Source organism: Mytilus edulis, chromosome 6 (genome assembly GCF_963676685.1).
Source record: "Mytilus edulis chromosome 6, xbMytEdul2.2, whole genome shotgun sequence".
NCBI classification, from domain to species: Eukaryota; Metazoa; Mollusca; class Bivalvia; order Mytilida; family Mytilidae; genus Mytilus; species Mytilus edulis.
The window spans coordinates 84121631-84137670 of NC_092349.1; the positions used below are offsets into that span (position 1 = coordinate 84121631).

A 16040-nucleotide genomic window follows, 5' to 3' on the forward strand; every position below is an offset into this window, starting at 1 on the left:
ACACTGCACTACAATAATGCTTGTAAATTATTGAATTTCCTTTTTAAATGCATATAAATGAGAGTGTAGATCTCAACTTTTACAGCTGTTGTGAAATCAAAAAAGACTTTTTTTTTTGTTTTATAGTTATTCATCATTTTACAGGTGACAATATTCAATGAGTGCCAGCCAGAGTTTCTTCATGACCTTGTCCTGAAAATGAAAGCTTACATTTTTACCCCTGGTGATTTGATTTGTCGGAGAGGTGAAGTTGCGAGGGAAATGTTCATTATTGCAGACGGGGTTGTGGAAATCATAAGGTAAAATGGAACAATTGAAATCACGCACAATTAAATAATTATTAATCGTTTCTTCTGTTGATTGTTTTTAGGAAATATACTTGCATCAGCTTAGAAGCAACTTCCAGCAAGAAATATAGATTCTTACACTGCAACAAGTGTATTACGATATTTCTCCACTCGAGACAGTTAAATTTTATTATTTAAAGCGCGAGGCTTGCCGAGGCCTTTAAAAAATAAAATTTAACTGTCGAGAGTGGAGAAATATCGTAATACACGAGTTATAGTGTCGGAATCTGTTTCTCTAATGCTTTTTATCGTTCTTTTTCAAAGATTTTCAGAAAATTGTGCTCTTTATATGCGACGTCATCAGGCAAGGTCGCCTTTTTTCATGACGTCACAATAGGAAAATTGAGAAGAAAACAAAACATTTTGACGTCATAATAAAATTTCGACTAATCATTTGCCGAGAACGGTTTTTTCACTAGTGAGGAGAAATATTTTTCTCACACCGGTCAGGAAATGTGAAAATAGCACAAAAATTAGAGAATGTCAGTTCTTCACTCATTCATTATTTATGAAACAGTTTTAAAGATTCTTCTAGATTTTCCGTTTTCATCGTTTGAACTTTATTCATTATATTCATTTTATAAAGGTAAAGTTGTATATTTGAAAAAATTTAAAACATTTAAATCTTAGTCATGAAATAACAATCGATTTAACAATATATAACTAACATGACAAACTTTTATCTGCATGAATTAAATAGTTGATGTCAAATTTCTTCTTTTATAGTGAAAGTGGAAAAATATTGACACAAATGAGTACCGGAAATTTCTTTGGTGAAATAGGAATATTAAATCTAGATGGAGGTATTAACAGGTAAACTAAGAAATAAGAAATTTACATGAAAACTTTATTAATTGACCAATAGAATTGAGCCTTGAATTTTCAGTACAGTTATTGTACATTTTACTTGGTCTCTGGAAATACATTACTCTGAGGCTCGTGCATGTTCACACTAAACCGAATTCAGTAACGAATGTGTGCTCCTAACACAAAACTGCTTCGACAAAGTTATGAGGAAGAACCACTGAAATCGACACTACATCTAATGTGTGTGCACCATACATATTTATATTGGTAACAGTAAATTGACATCAAACTAAATAGTCTTATTATATTCCTAAATATATGCAAATTCATGGCTCTACAATCTGTCGTCATCTTTATTGTGGCATTACACAAGATCATGTATTTCTAGGACTGTTGATGACGTCGTTTTTACACTAAATCCATTGGATTTTGGATCTGTACTGATACATATATTGAAGTCTTAAATACGTGTTTTTATTGGTTGTTATGGGTTGTGAACTAGCTGTAAGTTGCTGTGAATACTCTCTGGTATTTACTAAGTGTTTTGTTTTTTGTTGTGGGAATGTACAAATACCACGTCCAAACTGTGTTTTTTAAAATGTGTTCTTTTCCTTCTCTGTTTTGTATTAGGCAACTCTATCAGTTTATGTCACTTTGGTTTGTATCGTCCTAATATATGTGTATTAGGGAACTCCATCAGTTTATGTTACCTTGGTTTCTTTGTATTAGGGAACTCCAACAGTTTATGTTACCTTGGTTGTATCGTCCTAATATATATTTGTATTAGGGAACTCCATCAGTTTATGTTACCTTAGTTTGTCTCGTCCTAATATATTTGTATTAGGGGTCTCCATCAATTTATGTTACCTTGGTTTGTATTGTCCTAATATATTTGTATTAGGGGTCTCCATCAATTTATGTTACCTTGGTTTGTATTGTCCTAATATATTTGTATTAGGGGTCTCCATCAATTTATGTTACCTTGGTTTGTATTGTCCTAATATATTTACGAGATATGAACCTCTGTAAACTACGGTCACTTTAATTTGTCCTTCTGATAATTTCTGTTTCATTTTAAGATAGCGACTATATATATATATATATATATATATTTTATTGTGAAACTACCCCTTTACAACGGGGGCAAGCGCCAGCGGGGTAATGACACCTGCGTCATCAAACATGCACATCATAGTATTTACAAACAACATTATATGATTGTAGTAAAAATGATATAAGATACTTGCAAAAAGCTTTATAAGTCTTATAAATACATTAACGCTAAAATATCATAATAAATTGGTTATTTCGTAAAAGTACATTACAGTGACAATTTCATATGCATAAATACTTTAAAATCTTTCATCCATAAAAGATAAAAAAAAATCAAGCTTAAAACTAGAAACGTTCACACACAGTTCAAGATATTATACATTGGAAATCTTATCAATTTGAAAAGATCGTTCATTCATTACGTCTACAAGGTATTTTTTACGATCTTATCCAAACTATTACCTAAGTCTGGAGAATACAAGTAGCCCAGATCACCTATCATGAACTGTATTTGTGATAAGGGTGGCAACTCTGGAAAACAGATATCCATTTTTAAATTCTCGAAACATGCTTGTATGTTAGTACTTGTTCTTTTTCTGATAGCCGAGAAAAAAGGACATTCTAACATAACGTGAAAGATATTCTCAATCGCATTTGAGGAACATAGCTGACACTCATTATTTGTTGTCAGATTCATTCGTTGAAGCGTTGCATTTATAGGCAGACAATTCGTTCTTGCCAAAAATTTTAGCCTTGTTGAGCGGAAGTCGTCAACAGTTGACAGATACGGCTGCTTACGACTAACAACCACAAAGGATTGGTACAAGTTTAGGCTACTCTTTCCTAAAATATTACATAGTTGAGTATTGGTCGTTTCGTTACCATAAACTTTATTAAAGGTGTTAACGTTTATGTTTCCATTTGTATAATGGTCAAGACCCGCAGTCTGTAAAATAGTTTCGATATTTTCGATATATTTCCATTCATTACATTAAACAGATATTATTTCATCCAGGATAATTTTAGACAGCCGATTATTGGGCAGATTTTTTAATCTAGCGTAGTATGCAATTCTTTGTCTATCCATAAATCTGTTTATTGACTCCCACCCAAATTCAGCTAGGAGCGCACATTTAGGAATATTCATTTTTGTGTTTAAGATTATTTTCCCCACTTTATATTGAAAACTTTCTAGTAATTCTTTACATTTCTGGGATGACGGGAACCATACTGAACATCCATACGTCAGTGATTGTCGAATAGCCGACATCCACAGAGAATGTCCAAAATTTATACGGTTAAAATCCCCATGTTCACCTAGAATACGAATTGCATGATTTATTTTCCGTTGAAAATTTTCTTTCAGGTACTGTTCTATATGGTATGTAGATTTAAGGGATCTTGAAAAATATACACCTAAATATTTGTATTCATTTACTTCTTCAATGAGATCGTTCCCCAGATACCATTTTTTATCTGAGTCTTTCTTTTTACCTGTAACCAGATCCTTCGACTTGGATGAATTAAACTTTAAGCTCCATTTTGAGACAAATTTATGCGCTATGTTTAAGAGAATTTGTAGTTCTTCTTCAGTGTTTCCTAATAGGACAATGTCATCAGCGAAAAGAAGGCAGTTCATTAATTCAGAAGCGATGTTAATACCTAAATTTGCCCCCTTCAGCATATCGCACAGGTCAGTCATTAAGACGGAAAAAAGTGTAGGAGATAGAACGCATCCTTGTTTAAGACCAAATTCTTGATCGTACCATTCAGACTCATAATTACCAAAAAGGACTTTATTGCTAACATTCTTATATAATGCCCGGAGGATCTTCCAGCATTTACCCTGGATACTCTTTTTCCATAGGAGATAGAACAGTCCATCCCGCCAAACTTTATCGAAAGCCGATGAAAGATCAAGGAAGGCAAGAAAAGTCTTTTCCTTCCTTGACTTTTTCATCGAACAAATTCCGTTAAGTGTAAAAATGTGATCCTCCACCCTCCTATCTTTTCGGAAAGCACCTTGGGTTTCCCCAAGTATCCCTTTATCTTCAATATAGCCCATCAGATTACATTCAATTAGCTTACAGTATACCTTATATACATTTGATGTTAGAGTTATACCTCTGTAGTTACTCAGAGAGTGTGTAGACCCACCTTTGTGTATGGGTATATGATTCCTTTATGCCATTCATCTGGGATTATTTCTAGATCTGTAATTTTTGTAAGAATATGCACAAGGGAGTTCAACAGGATGTCCCCACCATATTTAAGGAATTCGTTAGGAATGCCATCAGTACCACAGGCTTTTCCAGATTTTAGACTTTTCAAAGTCTGTGAAATTTTATTTTCGTCGAAAGTAACCGATAGTGGAGAATCTGATATTAATATATTTTCGTCAATATTTGTAATAAGGTTTTTAACATCTTTTTCAAGTTCATCATTTTCATTTTGAAAGGAACCTATCGAGCTAAAATGCTTGGAAAGGGCATTATTTATCTCATCCGTATCCGTTAATATTTTATCCGAATCATGTGGATCGTTAAGCTCTATAGGACCTGTATCGGTTCGTTTTATTTTAAGAAAATTCCAAAAACCTTTCATCTTATTCTGACTAACAAAAGCCATTCTTATATGTACATTGACATTTTGATTTAGTCTGCTAGTTCGAGCCTTATGCAGTGGTTGGTTTTTTGTTGAATAATTCTTGTGTTTCAGCTTTTGATTTTGCCATTTGATTAGGTACTTTCCGTTTTGAACTTTCCTCGGCGTTCAATAATTTTGTGATTTCACTTTTTGTAAATATATTTGGGTGTTAAAGCGTTGACCGAAGAACATTTTACAGGAAGCATGGAAGCGCTTTTTTCTAAAACAAAAAAAAAAGGCACACTGTTAACAGTTTTACGAACTTACAAAATACTAAAAGACGCATTCAGTGCTTACAATTATTTTGTTTTTATCTAGGATCATGAAAGCAAGATTCCTATCAATTTTTTTTTTAATTTACCTTGAGAAAGGTCATGTCATCATGAATGTTACATTTCATTTGGAAATAATGGGTACTTTAAAAAAAGACGCCAATCAAAATAACGTATTTTAATGAAACATACATGTAATGTCACTATTGATATATATAAACTTGTTAGTTATCATATCGCACCATTGTAAAGTGGTGTGTATCTACACAATCGATGCAAATGCATTTCTATTAGTTGTCATTGTCTCAAGTTCACTCAAATTTTACTGTTAACTTGAATAATTAAACAAAGAAGAGGATATGAAAAATAGATATTAAATAAATAAACACGTCTTATTAAATTTCGGTCTGAGTCCAACAAGATACTCATATATGAGGCAGTTATTAATTTGTGTACTTCATTTCTGTGTCATTTTTTTCGGGACAGTAATAATACCGATTATGTAGTTTTCCCGATCTTGACATGCTTACATCTATTAGTTGTGAATTAGCATGGCAGTTTATGCATGCATTGCAAGAGACGCTTACTATCACGTGACACCCGGTCTCGCTCCTGTTGGAATTCATGGAATTCCCCTGTTTTCTGTTTGTTACCTTGAGTTGTCTCTTCCTAATATATTTACAAGATTTTAACCTCGGTTAACTACTGCCGCCTTTAATTGTCCTTCTGTGTTTCATTTTTAAACTAAGGATTGAATAAAACAATTCCTATGTACATGATAGATTTGGATTAATATGATTACTAGAAATTCTTTGCAGTGGATATGTTTTCGCTAGTAGATTTTGTCATATCGTGACCGGTTGTCATATATAATTAATTAATTTTCGTTGTCTTCAGTGATGGATGTTCATCATAGTTATCATATGGCTTCATTGTATTGTTGTATCTCAATATTTATTTACTTCTTTGAGTAATCAGTTTCGGAAGTCATTTTCAGTGCATAGTTGAAAAATTAACACCGGAAGAGGATATGAAAAATATATATAAAATAAATAAACATGTCTTAAATAATTAGATTTTGGTCTGAGTTTATCAAGAATTCTTTCATATTGGATTTCATAGAACAGAATTTGATAATATGATTTAATATAAATGTCATGATTGTGTAACATCTTTTTGAATTTTGTGGCAGTTATTTATGTTTGTGTAAGCAATCTCTGAGTCATTGTTTTGATCAATTTGTAGTTTTTGTACAAAAAGTCAGAAATTTTAAAGGAATAAAACTGCTATAATCCGTTTCTCTTATTGCATAACAATAGAAAATAATATGGAAAGGATATGTCGTTTTTTATCAGCATTTTTGTTCTGTTTTGTACTTTATGTTACCTAATTGAATATGAAATTATATTAATCTGATATTTTGTCTCATTATATTGAAATTGATGTAAAATTAGATATCTGGTACTATTCAAAACTTGATGAAACTGTTATCTTAATTTTAAACTAATGAGAATTTAGATATCTTTGCAATATATAGTTATGAATCCCTTAACCGAAGATAGAAAAACTGTTGGTGTGTTTCCCTCAGTTTCAGTTTGTAACCCGGATTTGTTTTCTCTCAATCGATTTTTCACTTTCGAACAGCGGTATACAACTGTTGCCTTTATTTAGCAGTATGTTCGTCACATCCTGTTCTTTTCGTCATACAACCTATCTAGGGTTTTTTAATTGAAATTTGACTTGTAATGGTAGATATAAGGTGCATTATTGAAATTAAGGAAAATTCCGAAACAAAATGATTCTGATCCTCAACTTATTACTGGGCCAATTGTCGTGATTTATTGATAGATGCAAACAAACTGTTCAAATTATAATTCATGCATAGTATATGTATACTCAATTGCTAAGATAAAACCTTTCCAGAGAAATATGTGTTATCATCACTAGATGTAATTTCTTTCCTTAAATATCATGTACTGTAAATTTTTAAATTATTGCGTGCTTCCCATACAAGCTATTGTCTTTCATAGGAGAACGGCTGATGTAAAGTCAGTTGGATATGCAGAGCTGTTTGTGTTATCACGTGAGGATGTACTTGAAGCTTTGAAAGATCATCCGGATGCCAAGGTATATTGTATATCAAATAAAAATAATAAAAAGTAAAATATTAAGAAAAAACTGAACTCCGAGGAAAATTCAAAATGGAAAGTCCTTAATCAAATAGCAAAATCAAATGATAAACACATTAAACGAATGGACAACAACTGTCATATTCCGGACTTGGTACAGGCATTCTCAAATGTAGAAAATGGTGGATTGAACCTGGTTTTATAGCGCTAAACCTCTCACTTGTACGACAGTCGCATTTCTTTCATAAACCTAGCTTACTCACTTTTGTTTCCTCAATATTCATGGCATGCAATCAAGAGGTGACTAGGAAGTAAATATTATTGGGTATATACTATAGACAGTTGCAAGAAGATACTAATAGAGCAAATAAAAGTCATAATCGAAAAACGACACACAATACCATAGCGAACTTTAAACAACAATATTTATTGTTTCTCAAATTAAATCATCAAAATAATCATGTCAACTTTGTTTCAAGTTGTTTAAATAACACGTTCACTGTGAAACGTAATGAATCAAACTCCAACATGTTACCGGACGGATGGACACGAACGAACACACACGTACTATCATAGGCAGATTTTATAAAGCGAGAAGGGAAAGAACAGTGCGAACACAACAATATAACGATAAAGCCACCCAATAAAACATAAAACATAAAGCATATTTTAATACTTATTGATATGAACGGGTGGATATTTTCTGCTCAACTAATGACATTTAGCTTGTTAATCATTTCAATCTGATTTTGATCTGTATTGATTCCTATAACAAGTTGCACTCCATGCAAAGTTACCGCTTAACAAATGAATTTTTTTCATAACGTGTTTAATGTTTGTAACAGAATTCGAAAAGTTCTACTTATTGCACATCAAGTTAGAAAATGGTGTGAAATTCAATATGTCAAATGTACGTTGGACACTGACGTTTGTTACAAAATACTAATCCTTCGTCGCTAATTAATAAACTGTCAGTGTTTCATATATGTTACGTTTCAAATAACTTGTCCTTGGTTCCAAGATGTATTATGCAATTTGTTAGATAGAACACTAACACATAATTGTTTTATCAGCACATTCTTGTGGAATTTGGAAAGAAGAGGCTAGCAGAACTTATCCGGATGTCTATGGAAAATATCAATAACAACTGTATTGATAAATGTACAAATCTTCCATTTAGGTATATTCAAATGTTTGAACGGTTTAGTATGACATTGCTTTATTGTCTAACATATCTGCCATGCAAGCTAATCTTGGCTAACAATAGTTTGTAGTGTTGCCCTTATGTTACGCAAACTACGCGCGTCTGACGTATTAAATTATAAACCTGGTACCTTTGATTTACTATTTATGAGAGATAAATAGTTTATTGCAACGCTTCTTATGTTTTCTATATAAAATGTTAACAACATGTATCATTTATGGCGTTGTGAAATTCGAATACGATTGACACAATTTTGTATTTACAAATTTTACAGGATATAATACGTAAATATGCAGAGCAAAGGTTAAAACAGGTTCTTCAAGATCGTGAAAAGTTTCAGCAAATGAAGTCAAGTACAAGTGAAACGACACTTAACCAATTGTTGGTATATCCTCGTACGTCATTATTTACGTCATCAAGGAGAAAAAGTACAGGGACCGTTTCAAAACGTAGAAAATCATCGATTAGACATTTAGATAAATTATTTAAACGAACTAAAGCAAAGAAATCAAAATATCGTGTTGGTTCGTCATGCCAAACGGAAATATGTGTTCATGACGTTAATGGAGATTCGATATCTATAAATGACGTTACGGGTGTAAATGCACCTGAAAATGGATATAAAGCATGCGCTGTGATAGAAACAAGTAGTAAAAATAGTTCCGACGATTCGTTAGATAGTAGTTGTTTGAAACCTTTCCCTTTACTAATTAGTGTTCAAAACAATGTAAATGGAGCCATAACTAACACTGCTGAATGCATCTGTGATACTCAATCAAATAATGACTCTCAAGATAGTGAACTTCACGTACAAACCATTAATAAAAATGTTCGGTATGTATTAGTTATTTATGGACAATATCTAGAAGAAGGTATTAATAAAAGGTTGCATATCAAGTATGACGGATAATTTAGACTATACATGTACATGTAATTGTTTCATAAAAGTGGCATCAATTACCAAAAATCATTAACAATTCCGTGACCATTATACACATCTCAATTTTGACGGTATGCTAGTGTATGTTCACACTATAGGTACTTTGTTTACGTCATTTGAAGTGTGCCTTTTTTACAAAATCTGCTCTTAAAGGACACTAACTCAAATCGACAATACAATAATTTTACGATTTCCATTATTGAGTTGTTGAATGATACATTTCTGTATATAATTTTGGAAGCAGCATACTTTTGCGGTCTTTAGATTAGTCGACCGATCGGCAAAACTAACAAATGATTTTCCGATTGTGATATTCTGACTGAGTTTATTTTTTACATGGCATAGGTATTGATGCATGTTTAACTGAATGTGATTCCCATAGTTTGTGTCTGTTACCTTGGTTTGTATCTCTGTATTTATTTTTATGGACTTTAATATCGGTAATCTACTGCGTGTCTGTGGTTGATTTTAAATTGCATGGCTGATATGTATAAATAAAAAAATATAATTATGTGTTCAGACATTTAAAAACAGGTCTTGTTTACTTTTTGATGTTATATTTCATATGGCCATAAAAGTGCGAGGTTTGGCATGCCACAAAACCAGGTTCAACCCACCATTTTTTCCTTTAAAAATGCCCTGTACCAAGTCAGGAATATGGTCATTGTTATATTATAGTTCGTTTCTGTGTGTATTACATTATAACGTTGTGTCGTTTGTTTTCTCTTATTTTTGAGTGTAAATTCACATTGCGATAAGACGTGTCACGGTACTTGTCTATCCCAAATTCATGTATTTGGTTTTGATGTTATATATATATGTTATATTTGTTATTCTCGTGGGATTTTGTCTATATGTGTTACATTTTAGTGTTATGTCGTTGTTCTCCTCTTATATTTAATGCGTTTCCCTCGGTTTTAGTTTGTTATCCCGATTTTGTTTTTTGTCCATGGATTTATGAGTTTTGAACAGCGGTATACTACTGTTGCCTTTATTTACTTGTATTACATATTTGTTTTTACTTTGAATTATGAGATAATGATCAATCTTGTTGTCAGTCGTTTTTCTTCCTTCCTCATTAGTGGAATTGGAGGCAATCATACCGGGTGTAAACAACGTCAAGTACGGCATCATTAAGTCATCTGTAAGTACAACATCATTTGAATATCAATATTTTCCAGGGAATCTAATCAAATCGAAGGTCCAATTGAAAAGTCTCCTACAAACACTGACCAGGAAGAACAGCAAACAGATCAAGCATGTTGCCGATGTGGCCACCTAGAAGAAAAGTTATTTCTTATTGAAAAACAATTAGTATGTATCAAAATTTAAGAATTTGCGTCATTGCATTACTGTTAGTGAAGACGATCATTAAACAAGCATATTTTTAAATGTAAAATCTGATTTGAGTCAGAGATATGCTTATTTCAAGTACTTTGTTCTATAAGTAATGCGGTTTACTATATTTTAACTGTACATTCCCGGCTTTCTGCAGAAAACAGGCTAAGTGTATTTTTTGTTCGTACTAAACAAGTTAATGAAATGTCATCATTAACAAAGCTACACAACACGATCGAACGTACTCGTTTATTATCATTAATTTTTCGGGATCTGTAAATGGGCGTTTATAAACAATGAAAAAATAAAAAAAAAACATAAATAATACAAGACTGATAATATTATACACCATATGCGCGTTTCGGTCCTATTACGCTTATCAGTGGTACTAAAATGAAACATTTTGGAAAGCCAGATCAACGACGAATTTGAATAACATTGACAACCATTATTTGTAAAACAGGTATAACATACTGTTGAGGCCATACATGCTTTAGATATAGTACGATCTACGTGATTGGAATTATTTTATCGGTTCAACAAATTCATCAAAGCCACCAAGCTTATAATTGTAATAGAACAGACACACTTTTGTTCTAACCTTCCATACGTGTTTTTGTATATACTGACAACAAATTTTATGTTTTAGAATAAACTTACACATTGGCCGTAAATATGTTCTCGAAATCGTCCGAGCCAGTATTTATGTTTGTTATATGATAGCCACGTATCTTACTTTTCATTCGAAAAATAACATATAATCTGAACTTATTACTATACTATATAAAGTAGGTAATCGGGTAGAATAGACAAATTTCATATATGTTAAAATGTTATTTGAAAGAGGAATCAATATAAAACAATATTTGAAATATACGAAATATTATTAGTTACATAATGTATTAGTGACCTAATACGATATACGGGGTCAGTGAATTCTATATGGGGTGAGAGCGAAGCTCATTATGTATATATCATATTAGGCCACTAACACACTATGTAACAATTTGTCTTACCGACTATTCAGACTTTAGTTGTCTCATTTGCAATCATACAACATCTTCTTATTTTTATATTAAAGTATTTTTCAATTTTAGGAACCTACTTCCATTAGTCTGCACAAAACAAACTAATGTCAACAATCACACCTTAATATCAACAACCTTGATATAACAATATTAAAATGAAATTTCAATACATTTAAATAATCAAAAAGAGTCAAAGTCGTAACTCCACTACTAACCGTGTATTGAAATTAGCCCCGCCTCCCTACCAACCTAATATGGAATATACACGGTCTCCACGCGGACGCTTTTAACCAATCATATTCCTACAAATGTATATAGGAGGTAAGATAAATTATTTTGTACGCAACACTAGAAAAAGAATTACGGTTAATTGATTTATGTGTTTGTATAAATGGAAGATAAAATTGATGTAGTTAATAATTAGTGTGTTTGGATCGTGTATTTATAGGATCTTAAGCTATCAAATTCGAGTTCACTGATTTGCCTCAAATTTTAACATTTTGATTTAAACTATACTAAAATGTATATCCATTTCACAAAAATTAAAAGAAGATTAATTAGCAATGTATGACTTAACTATGTATCTGCCATCTTAACATATTTTTGACTAGACTCCATCTAATCAGCCGTGATATGTCCTCTAAATCGATGCTTATATGACCGGAAGTAAACATAAATATAAATAGACACACAGTTGTAGTATAAGAATTGTAATCGTAAGATGACGATTTCTTCAGGTCTGTTTGATTTTATGTAATAGATTTAAAAAAATCATTAAATCGTTTTTGTATCTGTATAAATAGGTTTTTTTCTGTTTTTCGAATCAATCTAAAAACTGATTCCTACTGTTAGCTCCATTGTTTCACTTTTCAGTGCACATATTTGTTCACTTGCTTAGGATATGCATTACGTTAATCATTTCCAGCTTACGGTTGAATCAAAGGTAGCATGAATACGATTGCATGTGAGGTTGAATTATTGACTTGCAAACCAATAAGATATCATTGATGTTATTGTTATCGCTTGTATTGATCAAATTAAAACAAACAGCAATTTATTGTTTAAGTTTTCAGTTTTTAGTGTTGTTTGAAATGAACCAAATGTACACGGTTGATGTAAGCAAATTGAAATTGAACCTTGATTTATGATTTGTGAACCAAATTGTCCATGATATATGTTTCTTTTTGCAGATGTCTGTAGAAAAGTTATATGCAGTGGGTATAAAACAACTAGAGACATTCAACGAAATAAATGAGAAATATGTTCAGATGCTAAATACCATTCCAGAATATAATGTAAGTATGTAGTTATATGCTTTTATATCTGAACCTTTGTTTGGTATAACTGTAGTTATTGCCTTCATTCAGATAGAGTTTAAAGATAAATTTAAGCTGATATGTAAAATGCTATAAGATCATATGTTCCCTAGGAAAATGCATTATAAATGAAGAACTCGTTTCCATTTTACATTAGTAGATGGACGAAAGATGCCAGAAGGAGAGTCAAACTCTGCGAAAAATCACTTAAATGCCGTAACGTAGGAACGCATTTGTGTCGATGTGCAAACAGTTTTCAATTTGCAACCCTTTGAAAAATTAACGAATCCATCTAACTGTTTTTTAAAGTATAATGACTTTAGTGAGTTAGTATATTAACTCTTTTATTGTCTTCTAAATTATCTTTGAAAGTAGACTTATCTGTTTCTTCAAATATTTGCACCTGTCCTAAGTCAGGAATTTGATGTACAGTAGTTGTCGTTTGTTTATGTCATTTATACGTGTTTCTTGTTTCTCGTTTTTATATAGATTAGACCGGTGGTTTTCCCGTTTGAATTGTTTTACACTAGTAATTTTGGGGCACTTTATAGCTTGTTGTTCGGTGTGAGCCAAGGCTCCGTGTTGAAGGCCGTACCTTGACCTATAATGGTTTACTTTTATAAATTGTTATTTGGATGGAGAGTTGTCTCAGTGGGACTCATACCACATCTTCCTATACCTATCTATAATCTGTTTCTGCGTTTCAAACTTTTCATACGAGCAGGTAGGAATGTGGGCGGTACGTCAATAAAAAGCAATCTACTTCTTAATTAGATAAAACAATGCGTCTTCATTCAGAAGTGTAAAGACTTTGAGTATATCAAACAGTCCGACGCGTTTCGTAAGACCAATCAATAATATTTATAAACCAAAATATGTATGATAAATGAATCAATAATATTTATAAACCAAAATATGTATGATAAATGCAAATATATCATGAAAATAATTTCTCAAAATAAGGGTTTGAGGGATATGCATATTTATCAAATTGAATTGATAAAATGACTAAAACATGATAAAATCATACGGAGATACATTCGTCTGCTGATAGTTTAATTTGTATTTTGTGCAGAAGACTTGCGTTATTGAGTCAACAATCATTTACAATAGTTGGAAAGTAGATGAATGGTATACGTTTCGTAAGAAGTGTTTTATTCATCGTCTAGTCATTGATTTGACTGATTCTATACACCAGAATAAGACATAACTGCATCATAACTGATATATCAAATAGCATATCAAATGACTTTGACCTATGATAAGAAATTGAAAAGTGCTGAATATGTGAGATTTGAACTTTTATAGAATTAACATTTCTCATCATATGAAACTTTTACAATATATTTGGATAGTAAGAATTATGAATATAATAATTTCCATTGCTCTAATGGATCTATTATGAAGAGTAATATTGTAAAACTAAAACATGAATTATTACTTACAGGATCAACCCATGGATTCTTCTGTAGACAGTGAACATGGTGAAAGAGTACTCGAATCTACAAAATTATGAACTGCAGTATTTTAGCCTTCAAGTATGGAATGCAATTAAAATCGTGTCTGTGAAAGCTGATCAATAACGGTCACGTTAACGTTATCAGTTAACGTAAATACTTGCAATTGGTTCTTGTGCGAATATATTTTGGAACATGAGAATCTATACTGCTGGTCAGTTACAAATATATGGTGCATATTAATGTGATCAAAAGGACAGAAATTACTATTATAAACATCCCACCGATATACAAGTTTTGTTAATGTATGTATGTATGCACCTGTTGATACGCACATGTATAAGAGTACATGTATCTGTGTTTTGGATGATATTAAAGAAATAAACACTGCTTGTTTGACTCATTATTTTCATTTTATTATTGTTAATTTTAATCTTGACTTCACAATAACATTTTTAGAGGCTAAGAGTGAAATGAAAAATATGAAACTCTAAGGTAATTTATTACGGGAAGTTCCTTATCGAAACTCAAACATAGCAAACGAATAGAAACATTTCCATAGTACTTGCTTGGTGCAGGAACATCCTATGTAGAATACAGTGAATTTAACCTGGTTTTATAACTAACCTAACCTCTCATGTGACACTCGCATAAAATTCCATCATATTGACACCAATGTGTGAACAAAACAAACAGTTATGATAGATAAAAGTGTCCAACTGTTGGTTCAACATCGTATTATTATATTAATCACTATCAAAATAAACAACTATGTTAAAGAAAAAAATCAAAATAGCTGTGCTATTTTACCGTGGTTTATTCGAGTTGATCATAAACATCGATATTCCAATTCCCGTATTAAATTGGAAATTTATTTCATATTGACTGTCATCTTCTAGTGATTTAGAAAATGTTCATATATAGAGAAAGGTTAGTAATCAGTGCATATGTTTTTTACATTTACGTAATATTCCTGTATTGATTTACGAATTTTAAATTGTAAAGTAAATTACAAGAGTACAAGAAAGCACTTCAAAAACAAACATATAGTAAAAAGATAAAACACACCACACAAAAATACATATAAAGGTAACAAGAGACTACCTATAAGCTAACGCATGAACAAGCTAATAAAAAAACACATGTTTCTAAAAGCTGACTAAATCCTCACGCAAACAAAAGACAGCAAATAAACAAAATAAAACAAGAGTCAAAACAACATCTGCGAATCATATACAAAACATAACGGATATTAAAATACGATAAACGGTGGACAATAAAATTGACAGAAACTGAAGCATTGTGAGTGCACTGTAATTTGTGCTAAATTATGAAATACTATCTAAATTTGAAAGGGGTTAACGAACAACAAAATCCTAGCTGACAAATAAACAGATCAGTATGATATTATCAACCCGAACCCCTTCTAAATCGTGTTTGGGTTGGGAGAAATGATGTTTTCATGTACTAGGGAAGTTTTCAGTAGTGGTAACCATCGTCATG

The 16040-nt window shown here is 31.7% G+C and overlaps 1 protein-coding gene across 4 annotated transcripts in view; it reads left to right on the top strand.

The window, feature by feature from the left end:
- LOC139528694 (cyclic nucleotide-gated channel rod photoreceptor subunit alpha-like) overlaps positions 1–14936 on the top strand; it is a 43870-nt gene extending 28934 nt beyond the window's left edge. For 3 of the 4 annotated variants that reach the window (XM_071324816.1, XM_071324818.1, XM_071324817.1), the window contains exons 7-13: positions 145–299; positions 1074–1160; positions 7156–7252; positions 8733–9292; positions 10580–10712; positions 12955–13059; positions 14528–14936. In XM_071324816.1, the coding sequence (XP_071180917.1) occupies positions 145–299; positions 1074–1160; positions 7156–7252; positions 8733–9292; positions 10580–10712; positions 12955–13059; positions 14528–14596 (1206 nt within the window). In that variant the 3' untranslated portion in view covers positions 14597–14936. Of the gene's footprint in view, positions 1–144; positions 300–1073; positions 1161–7155; positions 7253–8327; positions 8435–8732; positions 9293–10579; positions 10713–12954; positions 13060–14527 lie in introns of all 4 variants that reach the window. The other variant, XM_071324819.1, reaches the window with a different exon arrangement.
- Positions 14937–16040: the final 1104 nt, after the last annotated feature.